This window comes from Neomonachus schauinslandi, chromosome 14 (assembly GCF_002201575.2).
Source record: "Neomonachus schauinslandi chromosome 14, ASM220157v2, whole genome shotgun sequence".
Lineage (NCBI taxonomy): Eukaryota > Metazoa > Chordata > Mammalia > Carnivora > Phocidae > Neomonachus > Neomonachus schauinslandi.
In genome coordinates this window covers 11,278,261-11,296,740 of record NC_058416.1, presented here as the reverse complement: position 1 = coordinate 11,296,740, position 18,480 = coordinate 11,278,261, and the positions used below count along the sequence as shown (strand labels likewise).

General features: G+C 39.5%; 1 protein-coding gene across 1 annotated transcript in view; it reads left to right on the top strand.

The window, feature by feature from the left end:
* The first annotated feature begins 16,423 nt into the window (after positions 1 to 16,423).
* Positions 16,424 to 18,480, top strand: part of CDH7 (cadherin 7) — a 116,789-nt gene continuing 114,732 nt past the window's right edge. Inside the window, 1 exon segment of the mRNA XM_021686406.1 lies at positions 16,424 to 16,633. Coding sequence (XP_021542081.1) covers positions 16,424 to 16,633 — 210 coding nt within the window.

Here is an 18,480-nt window from a genome sequence, read left to right as displayed (position 1 = left end):
GTCAATAAATCATTAAAAATGATAGAGAGAGATAGATAGATGATAGATAGACAAAAATAGATTTTCTGTTTACATCCAAGAGATTTTCACACATTTGTGCCACAAGTAGAGTCCAGGCCAAGATGTTTCTTATCTGGATTTCTGGAATAATTAAACATTTTCTCACCTCCAGTCCAAGAATGGCTTAAAAAGGCTGCCAGGGTCTTCCTTCTTCTACTGAAATTATGATAATGATTCTCCTTCATAAAACTCCTTGTGATGCCCGTTGCCCTCATGGCACATTCCAAACATTTTCTCTCCCTGTTCAAAACTTTCTGCCACGTGGCCACTTTTATGTTCTCCCACATTTGACATTTATTCATACTTCATCACCATGTTTATCAAGGTATATGGATCTCCTTATTTTCACAAGTTGGAAGGGTCCTGAGGATAGGAACTACATCTTAAATTCATCTTTGTATCCCATCATCCAGAAAGGGGTCAATTAATAATTACCCAATTAGCAAATGAGTATATTCAGCTGGAATCTCTCCTACTAAGATCTTTATTTTGTAGAAGATGGAAGTATGCTTAATTAAATAAAATAAATTGAAGAACATAGACATCCTCAGGAAAAAGCTAAGCATGATATAATGAAAAAATATTTTAGGGGCACCTGGGTGGCTCATTGGTTAAGTGTCTGCCTTTGGCTCAGGTCATGATCCCTGGGTCGTGGGACTGAGCCCTGAGTCAGGCTCCCCGCTTAGTAAGGAGTCTGCTTCTCCCTCTCCCTTTGTCGGCTGCTCCCCTGCTTGTGCTCTCTCTGTCAAATAAATAAATGAAATCTTAAAAAATATGTATTTTATTATCCACAAGGTTATATTGAAAAAAAATTTAAATGGCCCCACTTTTTGACAGTTTGCCTAATATAGGTGCTTCTTACCTACTGTCACATCTGTTTTCCTACCATAGCCCCTGAATTTTAAAACTACTTAGTTCTCAGTGGTTAGCTCTCTTCTGCTCTTAGCTCCAGGATCTTTGGGACTCATCTTTGGCTTTAGGGTAGGTTCAGGATGGAATGACTATGAATATAACCTAATTAGCAATTTCATCAGAACTTTCTTACTTGTACCCAATCTGCTTTGAGAGCTAAAACATGTAGGGAAATACCATCCACACTGACAGAAAGCATGACAGAGTTCTCCTATCTTTTCTGATTTTTCCTTTTCCAAAGTATAATTCTCATGCGGCTGATTTAATTGATTTAATCAAGAGTAAACATAGATTGAAAGGAGGGTTTTTTAAAAAGCTTTATTTATTTATTTGAGAGAGAGAAAGGGCGTGGGGCAAGGGGCGGAGGGAGAGGGAGAGAGAAGCAGACTACCCGCTGAGTGTGGATCCCAACAGAGGGCTTGATCTGAGGACTCTGAGATCATGACCTGAGCCAAAATCAAGAGTCAAATGCTTAACTAACTGAGCCACCCAGGCACTCCAGGAGGGTTTTTTGTTAAATAGAGAAGAAAAGGAGATATTTATCTAATTTGTGCACAGCATTATATGACACTGAAGAAATAAAACCTTTGACTTAGGGGATTTGAAAAAGATTATTATATATAAGAATGGAAATATTAAAACATAAATTTGAGAATTACATGGAAACACTATGAAATTTCATAAGTAAGCATATGTTGTTATGACTTACATTTATATTTCACAGAATCTTAAACATTTGGCAGCACCTTAGGATTTATCTAGTATAGTCAATTTTTGTGTTTCACAGGAAACTAGGTATTCTAATCAGCCAGAGTTGTAGGGAAAGAAAGGGGGGTGGGAGAAGAATCTAAAAAAAAACAAGTCTTGGGGAGCCTGGGTGGCTCAGATGGTTAAGTGTCTGCCTTTGCTCGGGTCATGATCTTGGGGTCTGCCATAGAGCCCTGCATTGGGCTCCTTGCTAAGCCTGCTTCTCCCTCTCCCACTCTCCTCCACTCGTGCTCTCTCTTTCTGTCTCTCAAATGAATAAGTACAATCTTTAAAAAACTAAAACAAAACAACAACAAAAAAAACAAGTCTTGTCCTAGATTTGACCACAGCCTAAACCTGTGGAGCTCTTGTTTTATTTGCCATTCCTAATGTTGGGCTTCCTCCTGAGAATAAAATAACAAACACCTTTCAGGGACCTAGAAGGCTCTGCAAATTTGTCCCTGGCCCACCACTCCAACTTAATCCATCTTGACTTTCTCCTCCTACAGTACTCTAGGTTTCTCAAACACACCCAACTCTTGCCTTCAGCAGAGATTTGTCCTTGTTTATTCTGTCCAGATTATTTTCCCTTCATATTTTCACAAATGCAACTCATTCTCATCATCAGCTCTCAGCTTAAGTGCCATCTCTGCAGAGTGGCCCTCCCTGATGTCCTAGGTAAAGGGGTGTCCCTCAGTTCTCATCTGAATCACCCCATTCTTAATCCTGTCCTCCAGGTAGAGAGACACATAGCTCTTCCTCTAGGATGAATGTCTTGTGACTGTGAGAACCAAAACTAGGAGTCTGGTTAACTGAACCCATTTTACCCCTCCCAGAATCCCTGTAAAGGTTTTGGTTTAAGGAAATTTTTTAAAAAGAAGGCAATTCACATGGAAACATGTGGTTCAGGATGGAACCCAAACTTGTGATCAATATTTATGGGGAAGCACAAGATAAGAAAAGGATAAATTGTGGAAATAAACTTAAAAAATGGTCTCCAAATTTTTTCCCTTTGTACGTGGTCCTTTGATTTCAACAAATATGGTGCAGTACTTGTTTCCTCATTGGATCTCATAGATGAAAGAGCCAGACAATCTATGAGCAGTTTACAAATAGCATGGTGTCCTCAGAGTTGTGTTAATTGCTGGATGAGATACAAGCATTCCCTTCTTCATGTAACAGATACTTACTATGGTCCCAATATGTGCCATGTCTCGATCACACTCAATATCAATCTTTGTCTTCCTGAAGCTTTTAGTCCAGAACAATTATAAGAATGGGTCTCATCCCAGCAATGCGTTCATTAGACAAAGCAAGGCAAATGCATGTAAGGTCATCAGAAAAATGTAAAGTTCTAGATTGTATGATATTAGCCGGAATAATTAAGGATTTTATTTTTTAGAGATTTTATTTATTTGAGAGAGAGTCTGCGCATGGGCGAGGGGGGCCACACAGATGGAGAAGGAGAAGCAGACTCCCTGCTGAGCAGGGACCCCATGTGGGGCCTGACTTGGGACTCCATCCCAGGACCCTGAGATAATGACCCAAGCCAAATGCAGAGGCTTAACCAATTGAGCCACCCAGGCACCCCAATTAAGGACTTTAATACAGAAAAATATGTAAAAGTCTTCAAAGATGAAGCCAAGGTTTAATGTCTGTGTACCTGGAGAATGATAGTGTCCCTGGCAGAGGAGAGAATACTCGGGAAATCCAAGGTGATATCCAGGAAGAGATAGGTCTGTTCTGAACATCCTGAGTTTGGGTGATGACTGACAGTTGAGTGCAAGTGGACCTCCAAGCAGGCCTGGACTTGGGGAGGTTTGGGGTTGAAGACAGAACTTTACAAATGAAGCAACGTTAAGTAAACAGCGTTGCTAGGTATCTGGAACTTAACAGGAGTTCCAAAAATATTTGCTGTTACAGTAAGGAGCATACGACTCAATTTTAAATACTAACTACGTGAGAGGGAAAATGCAAGCTAAATGGGCAGGCGGACTGGATGCGAGAATGCAAGTGTATCTGAAAGAACCGGGAAGCAGAGGTGCTGACACGCCTCATACCCATATAACTGGTATACAGGGGATCGCTGTGAAGGATGGAGAAGAGAAGTAGGGCAAGTTCCACGGACAGAATAAGAAAAAATGAAAAGGAACGTACTTGGAATTCACCTTCCTAGCCCTCACGACAGAACACCTCGCCATCAGGTTAAATCAAGCACCTGAGCAGAGGAAAAGAAAGCGTGCTCAACTGTCCTGGCTGTAGCGCGTTCTCAAAGACCAGATCCCCTTCCCCACCTCGCCAGGGTCCTCTATCCCACCGCGCGCGTAAATCATGCACCTCGGAACTTTTGCATTAGAGAACCCAGCAGGGGAGAAAATTTTCTGCAAGTAAAGAAAGTAGAACTAGGGCAGTCCGAGGAGATCGAAAGGGCAAAACTATCACGCAAGGAAACTGTAAGTTCTGATTAGTTTTATGACTTTGCCTTCATGCCTCAGGAGCTCAATTGATCACGGCTTCTACGACAGGTTGGGGGTGGGAAGGGAGGGCGCTTGAAAAAAATTCTCAAAACTCTCCTCCAGCTTCGCGCTTTCGGATGCAAATACCTGGCGGAGAGATGGATGGGCTGCAGCCCCTCCTACTTTCCCCGCTCTCCTTGATTTCCCTGCGAAGGACTCCATCTGTACGGATCTGTCAGGAGGGCGCTGGAGGAGGGGTGCGCGTGTGTGCGCGCGCGTGTGTGTGCGCGTGGCGGCTGAGCGTCTTCCTTTCCAATAGCCCTCACTGGGTCTCCAGGAGGTGCCCAAGTCTCAGTGGCTCCCCGGGCCGGTGTCGCCTGGCGCTGACAGCAGGCATCCGTCGCCGCCGACCACCCTCGCCTTCTCCGCTCCTTCCCGCCCCGGCCCGGCGCCCTCTTTCCTTCTCTAGGGCGCTCGCCCTCTCGCCCTCTCGCCCTCTCCCCGGACGCGCGCTCCCGCTCGCTCCGGACCTGGCGTCGGAGCCGCGCGGGAGAGCCGGCCGGCCCCTTGGAGCAGGCGCAGGCGGCGGGCCGGGGGCGCCCGCGGCCGGGGCAGCGGCCCCGCGCCCCGCGCCCCGCGGAGAGGGCTGTGATTGGAGCAGGAGCCCGTGCCCGGCCGGCCGCAGAGGGGGCCGCGCGGACGCCGCCAGTCCGCCCCGAGCGCCGAGCTGCGCGCACTGGGTCCCGAAGCGTCCGCGGGCGCCAGGCTGCTGAGCGCGCGCCCTTTCGGCTGCAAACACCCGGGTCGCTAGCGCCGGACGCCGCCGGGAGGGCAGCGAGGCCCCAGGTGAGTGCGTCTGCCTGCTGGGGGCTGGGGAAGGCGCCGCTGGGCAGAAGCGCGCCCTGGGCGTGCGCCTCTGAGGCCGGACTCCTCAGTGAGCGGAGAGCGGGCGGGGGGATCCGTGTGGAGTTTCCCTTGGCGTCCCCAAGTTTCTGCTGTGGGGCCGTGAGACGTTGCTTGGCGGGGCAGGACAGACGTGCGTACCGAGCCGAGGACGCTCGGCCCCGAGAGAGAGCCTGTGTGGCAGACACCAGGTGCGGCGAGTGCTGGCGAGTTCAGGGTGAGAGCAGATCCCAGCGCGCTCCAGATGACGTGGTAAACGCAGAGTCTGGACCGCTCTCCTCGAAGAGGAACACGAGTGGGCCCCCTGGACCGGGGATGGATGGGGGCAGAACTCCGCGCCGGCTGGGCCGCCAGGTTCTGCCGCGGTCCGAGACTGGAAGGGGGTGTGTGCCTGCGTGTACAGGAGTCCTTTTAACCGTCCGCACTAGACTCCTTTTACCTTTGGAGAAGGTGGAACTCATCTGAGGGTGTTTTGCTTTTTCTTGTAATTAGTATTCTGCTGCTACGGTGCATCTACAGGGCTTGCCTCTGCGCAGCGCCCTGCTTCCCCTCCGCCTGGCTGTACCTTAGGTTTGCGTTGGGAAAAGGGCGCCCTGTTTCTCTGAATGCATGGTGGGCTTCTTCGTGGGTGCACCTGCTACACGGCTAGTTGCTGGTATTCAACCTCCGAGCGTGGATTAATGAGAAAGGACCTATTGCTGTATTGCCTTCACGTTTTAGGTCGTTAACCTTACGGATTTCTTAGATATAGTTCAGGTGAGTAAAGATTGGCAGTGAGTTCACCCAGCAGTGGGCATTTGGGAACCTGTGAAGAAATCATCAAGGAGTGGGTGTCTCAAGGCTTTGGAGATCTGCAAATTGAACCGTGAATATACTTAAGACGCCTTTTATGTTGCAAGATATATCTTCTCTTTATTAGATCATTTAAGTGAAATCTCTTTAAGTAAGACTCGTCCTTCATAATTCCTGTAACCAGACAGGTGTTCAGGTCATTTTCCATACAGAAGTAGATAAACAGAACTTTATGGGGGGAAAATAGAAAAATGTAAGTAGCATGTGAGTATGTGGCTGATACTAAGTGACAAGTATACATTTAAAAATCAAATTAACAGCACAAAAACATACATTTTTAGGGAGTTTAGGGGCAGTAGCACCCCCCTTTTTTAAAGGAAAGTTTGCATTGATACACTGCCAACAACATCTAAATAGTTTTAAGTGTGTCTTTATAAAGACAAGTTGGTGTTGGGGGGGGAGCTAAGGAAAGAAGTAATTACATTGGAAGCTTTCAGTAACTCACCAGAAATTACTTTTTTTCCCAAAGAACTGGTTAGACTTTATGTTTACCCAAGCTCTTGTTACTATATGTTAAAGGAAAATACATTAAGAATCCTTTTCTTCATTTTTAGGGTTATTTGGAATAGTATGAATAAAAATGCAAAAGAATTGAGGCAAATAGTAAAACTGGCAACTTTGTGAAAGTCTTGCTTGTATGTTAGTGTTTAATATGGAGTGGAGTGGCAGAAACAATTAGATAGCATTCAGTGTTAATAGTCTTATCTGGTAAAGTCTGTGGTTAGAAAAATAAAACAATAATCAGTAGTGTGGACCATCATCGTGCTAAAAGCTATTACGGTTTGCAGCTTTAATAAAAGGGCATTGTGCGCTTACAACGTGAGATATTACTGTAATTAAGGGCTGCCATAAGGTCATTAGAATTGTGTTAACAATCAGCTAACAGACTCACAACTCTTCTTAAGTCACTTTTTAAATAATAGCATAGAGATTTTTCCTTTTTTATAAAAGGGTAATTGTAAAGCATCTGTATTACTGCAGTTTACCCTTGAATTGACTCTAGTTTTTAGTGTCCAATGAAAAAGAAAGGGTAGGGAGCATACTGAGTTTTGGCTACTCTTCAGCCTTCCTAGATCTAAAAATCAACCCACTGTGTCACCTCAGGCATGATTTCTTTGCTGGTCTACATTCAGCATTTTAGTTGTTTCGATGGCAAAGCTGTTACAAACTTCTCAGAATGTATGCTGATATGAGGAAGTGAATACATCTTGGTGTAGAGTCAAACACTTTCTTTGTCAAATCTTTTAGAAATCTTTTATAAAGTACTGAGCCCATAAATTGTTCAGTGTTGTATTTATGCTTGAGTGATCTTTACCTTCCCTGATTTCATAAGGTTTTGCATTTATTGTGTTAGTGGTTTGTAGCATATCACGGTTTTCACATACACATATATGTTCCTTTTTTTTTTTCCCCTTTTTTCTTGGTTGGAAGGCTTCAAAGTCTTAGTTTAAAATGGGAGTTTCAGAAACTTCTAAAATAACTAATGCACATTAGTGTATTGCAAATGGATTGTGATGGAGGCTTTTCTCCTTGGCATGAAGGCATCCCTTGCTTCTAAATGGGGTGATAAAGGGGAGCTGAGGACAAGGAAAAGGGACATGTGATCAGAGTCCTGTGTGTGACCATCTTCTCAGCCTCTGACAAGCAGAGCAGATCTAGCTGTAACCAGCAATACTCGAGTGCCTCCTCTGGGGATTTGCTGGTTTTGCAGAAAGCTACCCCTGCAAACATTTCCCCCTTGTCGTTCTGCAAGATCCCTCGCTGACAAAATTATCAGTGCAAATGACTATGCAGACATCTGTCCATATATTCATCTCAGATTATACTCTAGATTTTCATTTTGGTAGAATTTCTTTTAGTTTCTTTTGCAGAATGTTTGTTGAAACATAATTCCTTTTATTGAAGTCACATGAATCATACCTGGCTCAATGTAAATGCTAAGGTAAATTAAAAATTGAAATTGATATAGCTGAGATATGTTGTCGAAGAACAAAGGAAAAACACTTTAAATATAATTTTACTGTTATAATTATACATGCCTATGTATAGTGCATACATTATATATAATACTACATATGATATTATATAAGCTCAGAAGGATGTGGTTTTTCATTCTTGTTTTAATTTACACGGGCTTCTTCCAGTTAATTATAAACTCTTGCTCCTCTTTGTTTTTCATTCCTTTTACCTATGACAGAAGTTATTTGTGCTTAGTTAAAATTGACTCTGCAATCCACTCAGAGAAGTTTTCATTCCATGTCTAATAGCCAGATGCACACTACAGCCTGTGTGATTCATTTCCAAGGCCCCTGCCTGAATATTTAGGCCAGTTAACGGTAGGAGGCTGTGGTCTGTGGTTGTAATGTTATCTGGCCCAGGGAGCTAATGGATTTGATCACAGTTTCTTTACGTGAGAAGTCACATATCACAGAGGGTCCCCAGCCTCACTAATTAAAATGTAAAAAATTAGACCTTTTAAGTAAAAAAGAAGAGGGCTGTTTCATCACTATTAACATTATTGAAGCTAATATTAAACTTTTAATGGTATACAGATAAAAGAAATTAATAGAAGCTAAAGATGGAAATATTAAATCTAGAATGATTACAGTAAGTTAGGAGCAGACAGTCCTTTCAAAATATAGGATTTGTAGCAACAACCAAATAACTTTATATACATATACATTCTTATATCTGAAGATATTTTTTGAGTTGGTACCCTATTTCTGAAACAGTGAGCTATTGTTTACATTTCAGTGGAAACAGTTACTATAGTGTCACAGCCCAGTAGGTATTCTTTGATCACTCACCAGATTTAGAAGGGAGAGGTGATTTTAAACTTGGATCCTCCTCACAGTGCTTTTTGTGTATCAGATGAACTACAATCCTAAACAACAGATCCCTTCACCCCCAATCTCACTCTGTACTCCTGACCCTTCTGGATAGGAATCCTGATGATCTACTTGGAGAATTCAAACTCATGATCATATAGAAATTTGAGTAGGAATAAATTTACTTTTCTTGGCTTTTGGAGAAATACGATTAAAAAAAAAAAAAGATCTTTAGTGTCAGCATGAGAAACGTTTAACAAACTTTTTCAGTTTTCTGTTGTAACCAGTCACGCACAGTGCCATCAGGAACTTGCTGTGTGACTTTGGACATTTCACTAGAATTCTGTAGATTTTGGTTTTCTTAGCAAAGAAAGAAGAGACTGCCTTACCTTAGGTTTTTCTGATGTCTGTTCCCGTTCTGTGGTTCCACCACTCTTCAAACATCAGGAGCAGTGGGTTTAGGGACTTCTTTACATTGTTTTGTTTTTTTGTTTTGTTTTGTTTTTCTTTTCCCAACATGAACCCTCAGGAGAACCAAACGATTACCTTCTTCAGCACCGATGTGACATTTTCTCTATCCCATAAACATTATTCTTTTAAAAGCTCTGCTTGTATGTGGTGGTTGGGGGAAAAAAAAAAAAGTGTGGCCACAGCTCTTGAAATACTCCTTGTCCTGGATTACTTTCTGTTTTGGAGTTATGACATCTGCTCATTCATGAATGGGAGATTAGAATATCTTTTCTCTCTTTTGCATTGCCCAAATGCATTAAGTGGGTCTACTTTAAAAATAAACAAAAGCAACAATGGACAAGTATTATCCTTGTTAAAAGCAGACTCCCCTAACTTTGTGTACAGAGATAAATCACAGTGAGGACCTCAGTGGTGACAGGAGGCTGCTGTCCTGGGGAAAACAAGGACAAATGAAAGTCTTTAGAGAAGGCCTTGGATGAAGCAGGAGGAGTCTTTTCTTTCAATTTAAATAATGCTATTAAACACTCAAGGAGTATTCTCAAAAGGCATCTTTTGTCAGACTGTACAAAAGAACTAATATATGGAAGGTTGTTCTTAAAACAATGGCAATATTGTCATCATGCGTTCTAACCACTGAAATGGTATCATTTCTGCTTTTGAACATGTATATTGTTCTCCCTCCATAAGGATCCATTAAAAATGTGTTGCTTGTCAAAATGTAGTTCAATCTTAAAGCAGTCTTGGAAATGACAGTTTCTTCCCAAAAGGCCAACAGCAAGATTTTTTGTTTTCTTTTGTTATTGTTACAACTGTGTTTTTTTGGTACTATTATGTTTTATAAATTAGTGAGCAAAACATCTTAGGGAGTATCAGTTAGATGCTAGAGATGTTTGGCAGTCATCCACTATGGATTTTTCATATTCTTCATTGATTACTTTCTATCAAGTACACTGACTCCTCAAATGTCATTACAATTGTTTTTCTAGAAAATGCAAATGACAGAATGTATTTTGGGGATATCATGTTCCACATAATTGTGAATTGTACTGATTTTTTAGAGGAGAGACACAACTTCTTCAAATCTTCTTTAAATTGCCAGTAGATAATAAACCATGTGTTAGTGTGGTATACATTAAGTATATTTCAAAAACAGTTTCAGACCTGTATCTGATGCAACAACTCCAGACACAGAGAGCATAAACATCTGTCCCTTGCCTGTCATTTAGAGAAACTGTGTTGATTGATAGTCTTTAACTGAGATAAGCCATCGGTTATTTATACTGGACTGCAAAGAAAATGTTCCACTTTAACTTTGCCACAAGATCTAAAATAGCAATATATTTCGTTTTAACATAATTGATAATCATTTTATAGCTCGAGTTATTTCTAGAAGGCATTTAGCACTTTTAAAGAAGCAGTTTAGCATATATAAATTAATTGGTAATTAGGCATGTGTTTAAAACTACTCTTATTCTATATTTATGTGATTGGCTGAATATGATACATTTCATGCTACTTGTCATGTGTTTAGCATGTTGCCTTTGATTTAGATGGGACAGGCTCTACAACATTTATGCTTTTACTGGTTAGTCATTGGCATGCTGATGCATAAAAAGTATTTTTTGTTATTAAGGGAATTTTAGCCATTGTTTTTAGGTATGAACAAAACATTGTATTAGGAGTATGATAGTCACTTGATCTGATTTTTAAAAGTGGTTTCACAGAGATGTTAAGTGGAGCAGAAAATCCAAGAAAATTTTATAATAATGAATTCGTTTGGATAAAATAATATTAGCTATTAAGGTTAAATGAATAATAAACTATCTACTTGGAAATAATTTTTTGCCGCTTAGCTGAACAAAAATAATTGGAACAAAAAAGTAGCATGGTAAAGTGATTTCAGGTCAAATAAATGATGTTGATTTAGTAAATACTGTTTGAGTCTCATCGCCACCCCTTTTCTTTCCATTTTGCTTCAATCCACTTAAAATTTCTTTTTTGAGGATTCATTTTGTATTCTCTGGATTAAGGTGTGTTGTGCTGATCACAGTATAAGTTGTGATTTACATGTATCTTTAGTTTGGCAAAAAAAATGTATGTTTAAAAATATAAGTTTATTTTTTGATAGGGATTGCATTCAGTGTGTATGTAGATTGCTTTGGGTAGTTTAGACATTTTACCAATATTGTTCTAATCCATGAGCATGGAATGTTTTTCCATTGACATCTTGTCATCTTCAATTTCTTTCATCAGTGTTTTATGGTTTTCAGAATACAGATCTTTCACTTCTTTGGTTAGGTTTATTCCTACGTATCTGATGGTTTTGGGTTCAGTTGTAAATGGGGTTGATTCCCTATAAGTTTTAGCTTTAAGATATCAGAGAGAGAACATTTTAAGTTATTAATCCAATAGCAGCCACCATGGTCTTTCAAACATCTGGTTGGCTCCTATTCACTTCTTTTCTCCTCAGAGAGAACCTATTCCTGTTGTTTTTCTCCTAGATATAAAGCTATACATTTGTAACTGTTTAGAAGTTGACTTAGATCTGCAGAAGTTACCTAAACTGTCTACCAACACATCATTGTTCTGCACTGTTTTTTTTTTCTGAGCCAGCAATAGTGAACTGGTCGGCTCTCCAGACCTCCAGTGGGTCACACCCTTAAGCTTTCCCACAGAGGATACAATGACACATGACACTGCTTGGATGCAGGGGTCTCTGTTTCTAATGTGACTTTCCCCTTATTAATGCCTGTCTATCAAACTTGGGAGGCAGAAGGAAGGGAGAAGATAAGCTATAGGGGAGCCTAGCAGGGAAGGGTGCACAGCTTGGCTTTGGGGCATGGATTTGCGAGTCAGTATTTAACCCATTGTGAAAAAATGACAATGATTGTGATTGATTTATATGTAATAAATGTTATCGTGGTGCCTTGATACACGTGTACATCTACGGGAAGATAGGAAGCCTACTTGCAGTAGGAAATCTCAAGTTCACATTTTGATGGCTTCTCTTTGAAGACCACAAATAACTGAAGGTTTTTCATAATGGGTCAGGGCCCCTCATTTCTTCCATGCTACTTCAACATAGGTCAGGATGAGTTGGGCTGAAAAACCAAATCTGCTTGTGAAGGAAGGCAAGGATTTGGGGAAGCCTGATGAAGGGCCATCTGTCCTGTGATTTTCCCCCTGTTGGATCAGGTGTTCATTCCTGGCAGAGTTAGTCACTATCAAAAATGTTGATGAATACATATGAAACCCCCCTACTCCAATCACAGTCATTCACACATGAGTTTCTGATTTTCTAAGTGCATTCTACAACAGGCATTACAGAATCATTTATCTGCCATATGAAAGAGAATTTTATCCTCCAGTTATATACACAAAGCCACTTAAAGTATCCTTGTACACTCTTATAGACCTTCAAGAAAGGTAGAGAAAATTTAGCTCAAGAGCCTGGCAGGTACTTCAAATACTGCAGAGCAATATAATGGAATTTTTTTTCAAAGGGATTGTGACCCATAAACATGGAAGAGCTACCAAGGAATTTATATATTGACTTACATGGTTAATTTACCATATTAAAAAAATAAGCATAATGAAACATTTTGTAAATGTGTTCCAAAAGTCAATTGTATGTCTGCTTCTGTTCTAGATACTATGATACAAAGACAGGGTGGACATTCCTGTTCATCAAGGTCTATGTTAATAATAGCTGCCTTTAAAGCACTTCATTTAAATAGGAAAGTACAGAACTCTCTGGTCTCTTTCACAAATATTAACTCAGTGACTTCAAAGTAATCCATAGTGTGTTCTGTGTCTGACTTCTTTTCTATGTTCTAGCTGGTTTGATAACTTCACAATCTCATATGGAAAAGAAAGGGTCTTCAAGAGGCAAGAGTAATTTAAACATCTCATGTTAAAATTCACGCTAAATTTCGTAAATGTGAAAAATGCTTCTTTTACAGTCCTATGACTTTCTTAAATCTCTCCATCCTTTAATTATTAACAGTGTGCACTTTTTCACAGCCCAAAAAAAGCCAACAAAACCAATTCTCTATAATTGTCAAAAGCAGACAAGTTACATCTGTAAAAAATACATATAAGATTTTATAATTTAGTTCATCTCCCTCATTTTGCAAATGTGAAAAATGAAATCCCAGAAGGATCCAAGGTCATACAGCAAATAAAAGAGGTTTTAAAGCAAAGACCCCACTGATCCTATTCCTGGTCCAGATTATATTTCTTTTTCTTATTAGTGAAAGTTTTGAGTGAACTCAAATCTCTCCAATTCTGATGCCAGTCTTTGACTTATAAAAATCACAGAGGACATGCCTTGGGAAAGAAAGTATTGCGTTCTTTTTTTTTAAAAGTATTTTGGTGCCATTGTTTATATTCATCTAGAATTTTGGGTTCATGACCCATATAGTTCCATGGCACTGAGACTAGAACTATCAAGAATGTTTTCATTCTGTGTAAGAGTTGGCTAAAACATTTTCCTATAAATAACATTAAAATGAAAACACAAACTAACTTTAACATAACTAGAAAATATCAAAATAACCCCAACAGCTTTTTTTTAAATTTTTTAGGGCTTTTTAGTTTTTCATGATTTGCTTATTTAATCCTATGAAGTAGATACAATTATTACCATCTTTGTTTTGCAAGTTAGAGGTTTAAGGCCTCATCTTTAGAACTTATCTTAAAATTTAAGTCACATGTCCAAGAATGCATAGCTAAGACAGGAGTCAGCATTTGAATCTTTATCTGATACAGGTGCCTGCACTTTTTCCCAGTATAATTTTGATTAATTATATTATAATTATATATTATATATTATATATAATTATATATTAAATACCCAAATTTTGAATTCCAAAAGTTCATTTGTTACTTTGTTTCTTGAAGTTGGATGCATTTCATTATGTAACAATGTTACCAAGTTCACCTAAGCCATAAAGTAGCTTAAATAATATAACTATATCACATTTAAAAAAAAAAATTGTCTTAGGGACCAAAGTATTTATCTCCTTGTTTTTATGAGAAAGCACATTCTCACTCGAATGAGCAGTGAAACTGAAATGTTCTTTGGCCACATGTCTCCCATGCTAGACAATCCTTCACCACAACTCATCGTTTTCCATCCCTGGAAACATGATTTGCCACTGGCATGAAGGGAACCACATAATCTTGGCCCTCCACATGACATTCCTACAAAGGCCACTACCTGTGAGTTCCTGGCCATGACTCCTAGCTCATTATAGACTAGTCCATACTAGTCTCTGTTTCCCAGTCTAAGCACCTACTTGCCTTCTTTAACTACAGATAACCTGTCTTCTCAGGTGGGTTAGCTCAGACCTCCCTGCAATTTACTTTCAGACTAATGGAGGGGCCTACGTTGGAACATAAAGATACGACCCCAAGTTACTTCTTGTTTATAATTCCAAGTCTTAGAACAACTAATCCTTCCAGAGTGATTTCTAAATGGACCAAATTCATTTTAGATGCTTAGATGAGAGATTTGGATTTTAAGAGGAGGTGTTCATTGCACAGACTGCAGTAATATGCTCCAATAATAGTTTAGTCTTCTGGTGGTTCTCAGCATACATCAATTAGCTGTACATTGGATTATTCTGTAATGCCCTCTGGAATTTCAGAACTTGATAGGGATATTTTTCACATGAATATGTTCATTTGAATAGAGCTCAAAGTCAATGCAACCTGTTTCTTAACAGTTGTGTCGACTATTTTAACATATTTAATACATTTCATTTTTCTTCTATTAGATAAGGCATTTTCCATAAGCAACTTTACTGTCAGAAATCATCTAATGAGTCACAGACACTCTTGTTACAGGAGAGACAGGTAGGAAGATGAGAAAGCTAATAATATAAAGACAGTGAATTTGCTACTTTGATAGGGAACTATCTTTTGGCTTCATGTCCTTAAAACTCTATTTTTCTTCCTCCCCCCCCCCAAAAAAAAAGCAAATGTGAACCCTCACCTCAAATTATCCTATTGTTGACTTATTTATAGTCAAATGAATTTATAAACCGAAGTACAGCATAGTGATTTAAACAAGCTTTTTGCCATAAATTCTTATTCCTCTGTGTTTTGGGGGTATATTTGGAAGTTTGTTTTGTAACTGATTTTATATCTCTTGCATAAACAAGAATTCTGTATCTGAAATATGTAGACTTTAGAATAAAAGTTGTTTTGTTTTCAGGCTGCTGCTGGAGCATTCTGGGTGCACACTCACTGTGAATGGGGCTCACAAATACAGTTGTTTGCACACCTCTCTAATGATCTATTCAATTCCATAAATATTTAGGGAAGAGGCCCTACTATGCACAAGTCATGCTGTAAGATGTTCAATAGATAATTTGTGCTATAGTGTGACCTAACATGCGGCACAGCAGACATGACAATAGGTTTGAAGGGTGGAAAATGGAAACTACTGAGCTTTGCAGCTGATCACAATCAAATCAGAACACATCAAAACAGCTGGTGTACTGTGACTCAGAGTCAATCAACCGGTTTTGAATCACTTCATACTTCTTTACAGTTTCACAGAAGAGATTTAAACCAACATATGTCCTTCCCATTTGGTTAAATCCCTGCTTTGAGCTGCTTTGCTTTCATATTCTAATACCAATGAATGAAATTGACTGTAATATAAAAGAAAAAAATAAAGGCTAGCATTAAAATGATTTTTTAACTGATGTCGCTCCATTTGTATCAAGTAAACCATATGTTCAAATAGAATGCCTAGAAGAAACACAAAGTTTTAAGATTGTGTTGTGGAATGAGGATAATTCTGTATCAGCAGTATTTATGTGATTTGTACATATGGCAAAGTCATTGTAAATGTATAAGTTTATAATTAATAATTTAATGATTATGCAAATGATGGTATCTTGGGAAAATCAATAGTAAGTAAATGAAAGTTAAAAGTTATGATGTGTTTTGGTTTCTGACACTAGCTTTTCTTTTTGTTCTGCTAGGTACCTATTACACCATTCTTTGGCGAAGGTTATTCAGCAGTGGTGACCCCTTGCAATCGAACACTCTACAAATTATTATCTCTGGACTCCCAGCTGACACCCTGCCGGAGGCAAGAGCTACTAAGCCAACTGGAACTGTGCCTTTTCTCTTGTCAAGGTTTTTTTCTTACACAGGAAAACGAAAGAAAAAAAAAAGATGAAGTTGGGCAAAGTGGAGTTCTGCCATTTTCTGCAGCTAATAGCTCTTTTCCTGTGTTTGTCTGGGATGAGTCAAGCAGAGCTCTCCGGGTCCAGATCAAAGCCCTATTTCCAATCAGGGAGGTCCCGGACCAAGCGCAGCTGGGTGTGGAATCAGTTCTTTGTGCTGGAGGAATACATGGGTTCAGACCCTCTCTATGTAGGAAAGGTAGGGCATTTGGCCTTTCAAAGTCACAAATGATTATTGTGAATGTCTGTGTTTGGATGGAGAACTGCTCTTTTTGCTTTGGGGGTGGAAAACGTAAATTATTACTCCTGTGAAATAGTTCATGAAGTTCTTGGCATTAGCCACTTTGAAATTATAGTCCAGATTGTTATCCATACGTTGAAGCCATAATTTAGGGAGTGATGTTTATTTCTAGAAACAGAGGAGGAGTCTACAGATGCCTAGTTAACCATGATTGTGGCACACTAGTAAAACTTTTATTTCCAAAATTAGAACAAGAATATTCACGAATAAATGAAGAGTAGTGGGTGCTTATAGGCAGTTGGTTTTTTAGCTTCTTTTTTGGGGGCAGGGAGTACTATATAAATAATGCACATACTAACTTTATGCTTATATATGCTTTTCTGATACTTGTAATTTATTTTTTCATTAACTTTTTTTTCTTTTTTTAATTATTATGTTAATCACCATACATTACATCATTAGTTTTTGATGTAGTGTTCCATGATTCATTGTTTGTGTATAACACCCAGTGCTCCATGCGGTATGTGCCCTCTTTAATACCCAGCACCAGGCTAACCCATCCCCCCACCCCCCTCCCCTCTAGAACCCTCAGTTTGTTTCTCAGAGTCCAGAGTCTCTCATGGTGAGCGCTGTGAATTGTGTAAGACTGCTTTTCTGATACTTGTAATTTAAAGACTGCAAAGTGAAATTATTGAGCCTATTGTCCCTCAATTATGAGCAATTCTGACCCACTTTTCTTAGTGGTGGTCTTGTTTAGATGGATCCGTTGTTTTGTTTTCTTTTTTTGGATTTTCCTTTCAGTTAAAAATGAATGGGAACAGAAGTCAGTTTCTAATTGGTATCAGACAAAAATGGGCAGTTTGTGCTACGTGTTTGGGGGCCAAGTGGTAGCCAAATTGGGATGTTTTTTCACAGCTTCTTTCTGTGTGAATATTTGGGTAGGGGATTTCCATTCAAGTGCTTTCTGAACTGAAGGGCCCTTTGAGAGAGCATGGCCCTACCATCCTCGTAACATGTTCCCAGTCTCTACTCTACTGCAGGTTTGCTTATGTAAACATTTCCCAAATTTCTCAGTTTGGTGCTCGGTACTGGTAAAGAGTTTCTAAGTAGCGCGCGCCGGCCAGATATCTATACATCTGCATTTCTGCTCTTCACTTGGCCAGTGTTCTGCGTCTCTTCCTGATAAAATGAAGCACAGCAAACTGATGAATTTATCCATGAGTGAATTTACAACTTTGAATAACTGAGAAAGAATCTTTGTTATTTATTCCATGGGCCATTGTTTCATTTGAACACATCTTAAGGAAGAGTAAAAAATCTGTTTTTGTTGATGGAGTATCTACATAAGTCAAAGTAATCTTTATTATTTTATTCCTTTGATGCCTCTATATTTTATAAATACTGACTGATACTGTATTGTAAACAAAGAGGACCTGAACAAGTTAAAGAGTTTCTAGGGATGTGGATTAGGATGTTTTTGTGGCCCAGTGGTAGCATTTTTCTGCCCTAAGAAAGGATATGTAAGTACACAAGGGTTTTTGTGCATATATTTTTTATAGCCATTGTACCTTTTTCAATAGTACCATCACATAGACTGTGCATTTCCTGCAGTTCTCTCTCAATCTCTCATTCATTTTCTTGTCAACAAAGTGAGAGCAATAATCATTATGCAGTGTTATTGACTAGGAATCAGGCCCTTAATTTCATTTATTTTTAATGCATAGTTAACAGATTCATCAAACTTTTTTCAGTAGATAGGTATATAATATTCAATGAATTCATAAAGAGTCAGTAGTTATTGGGTG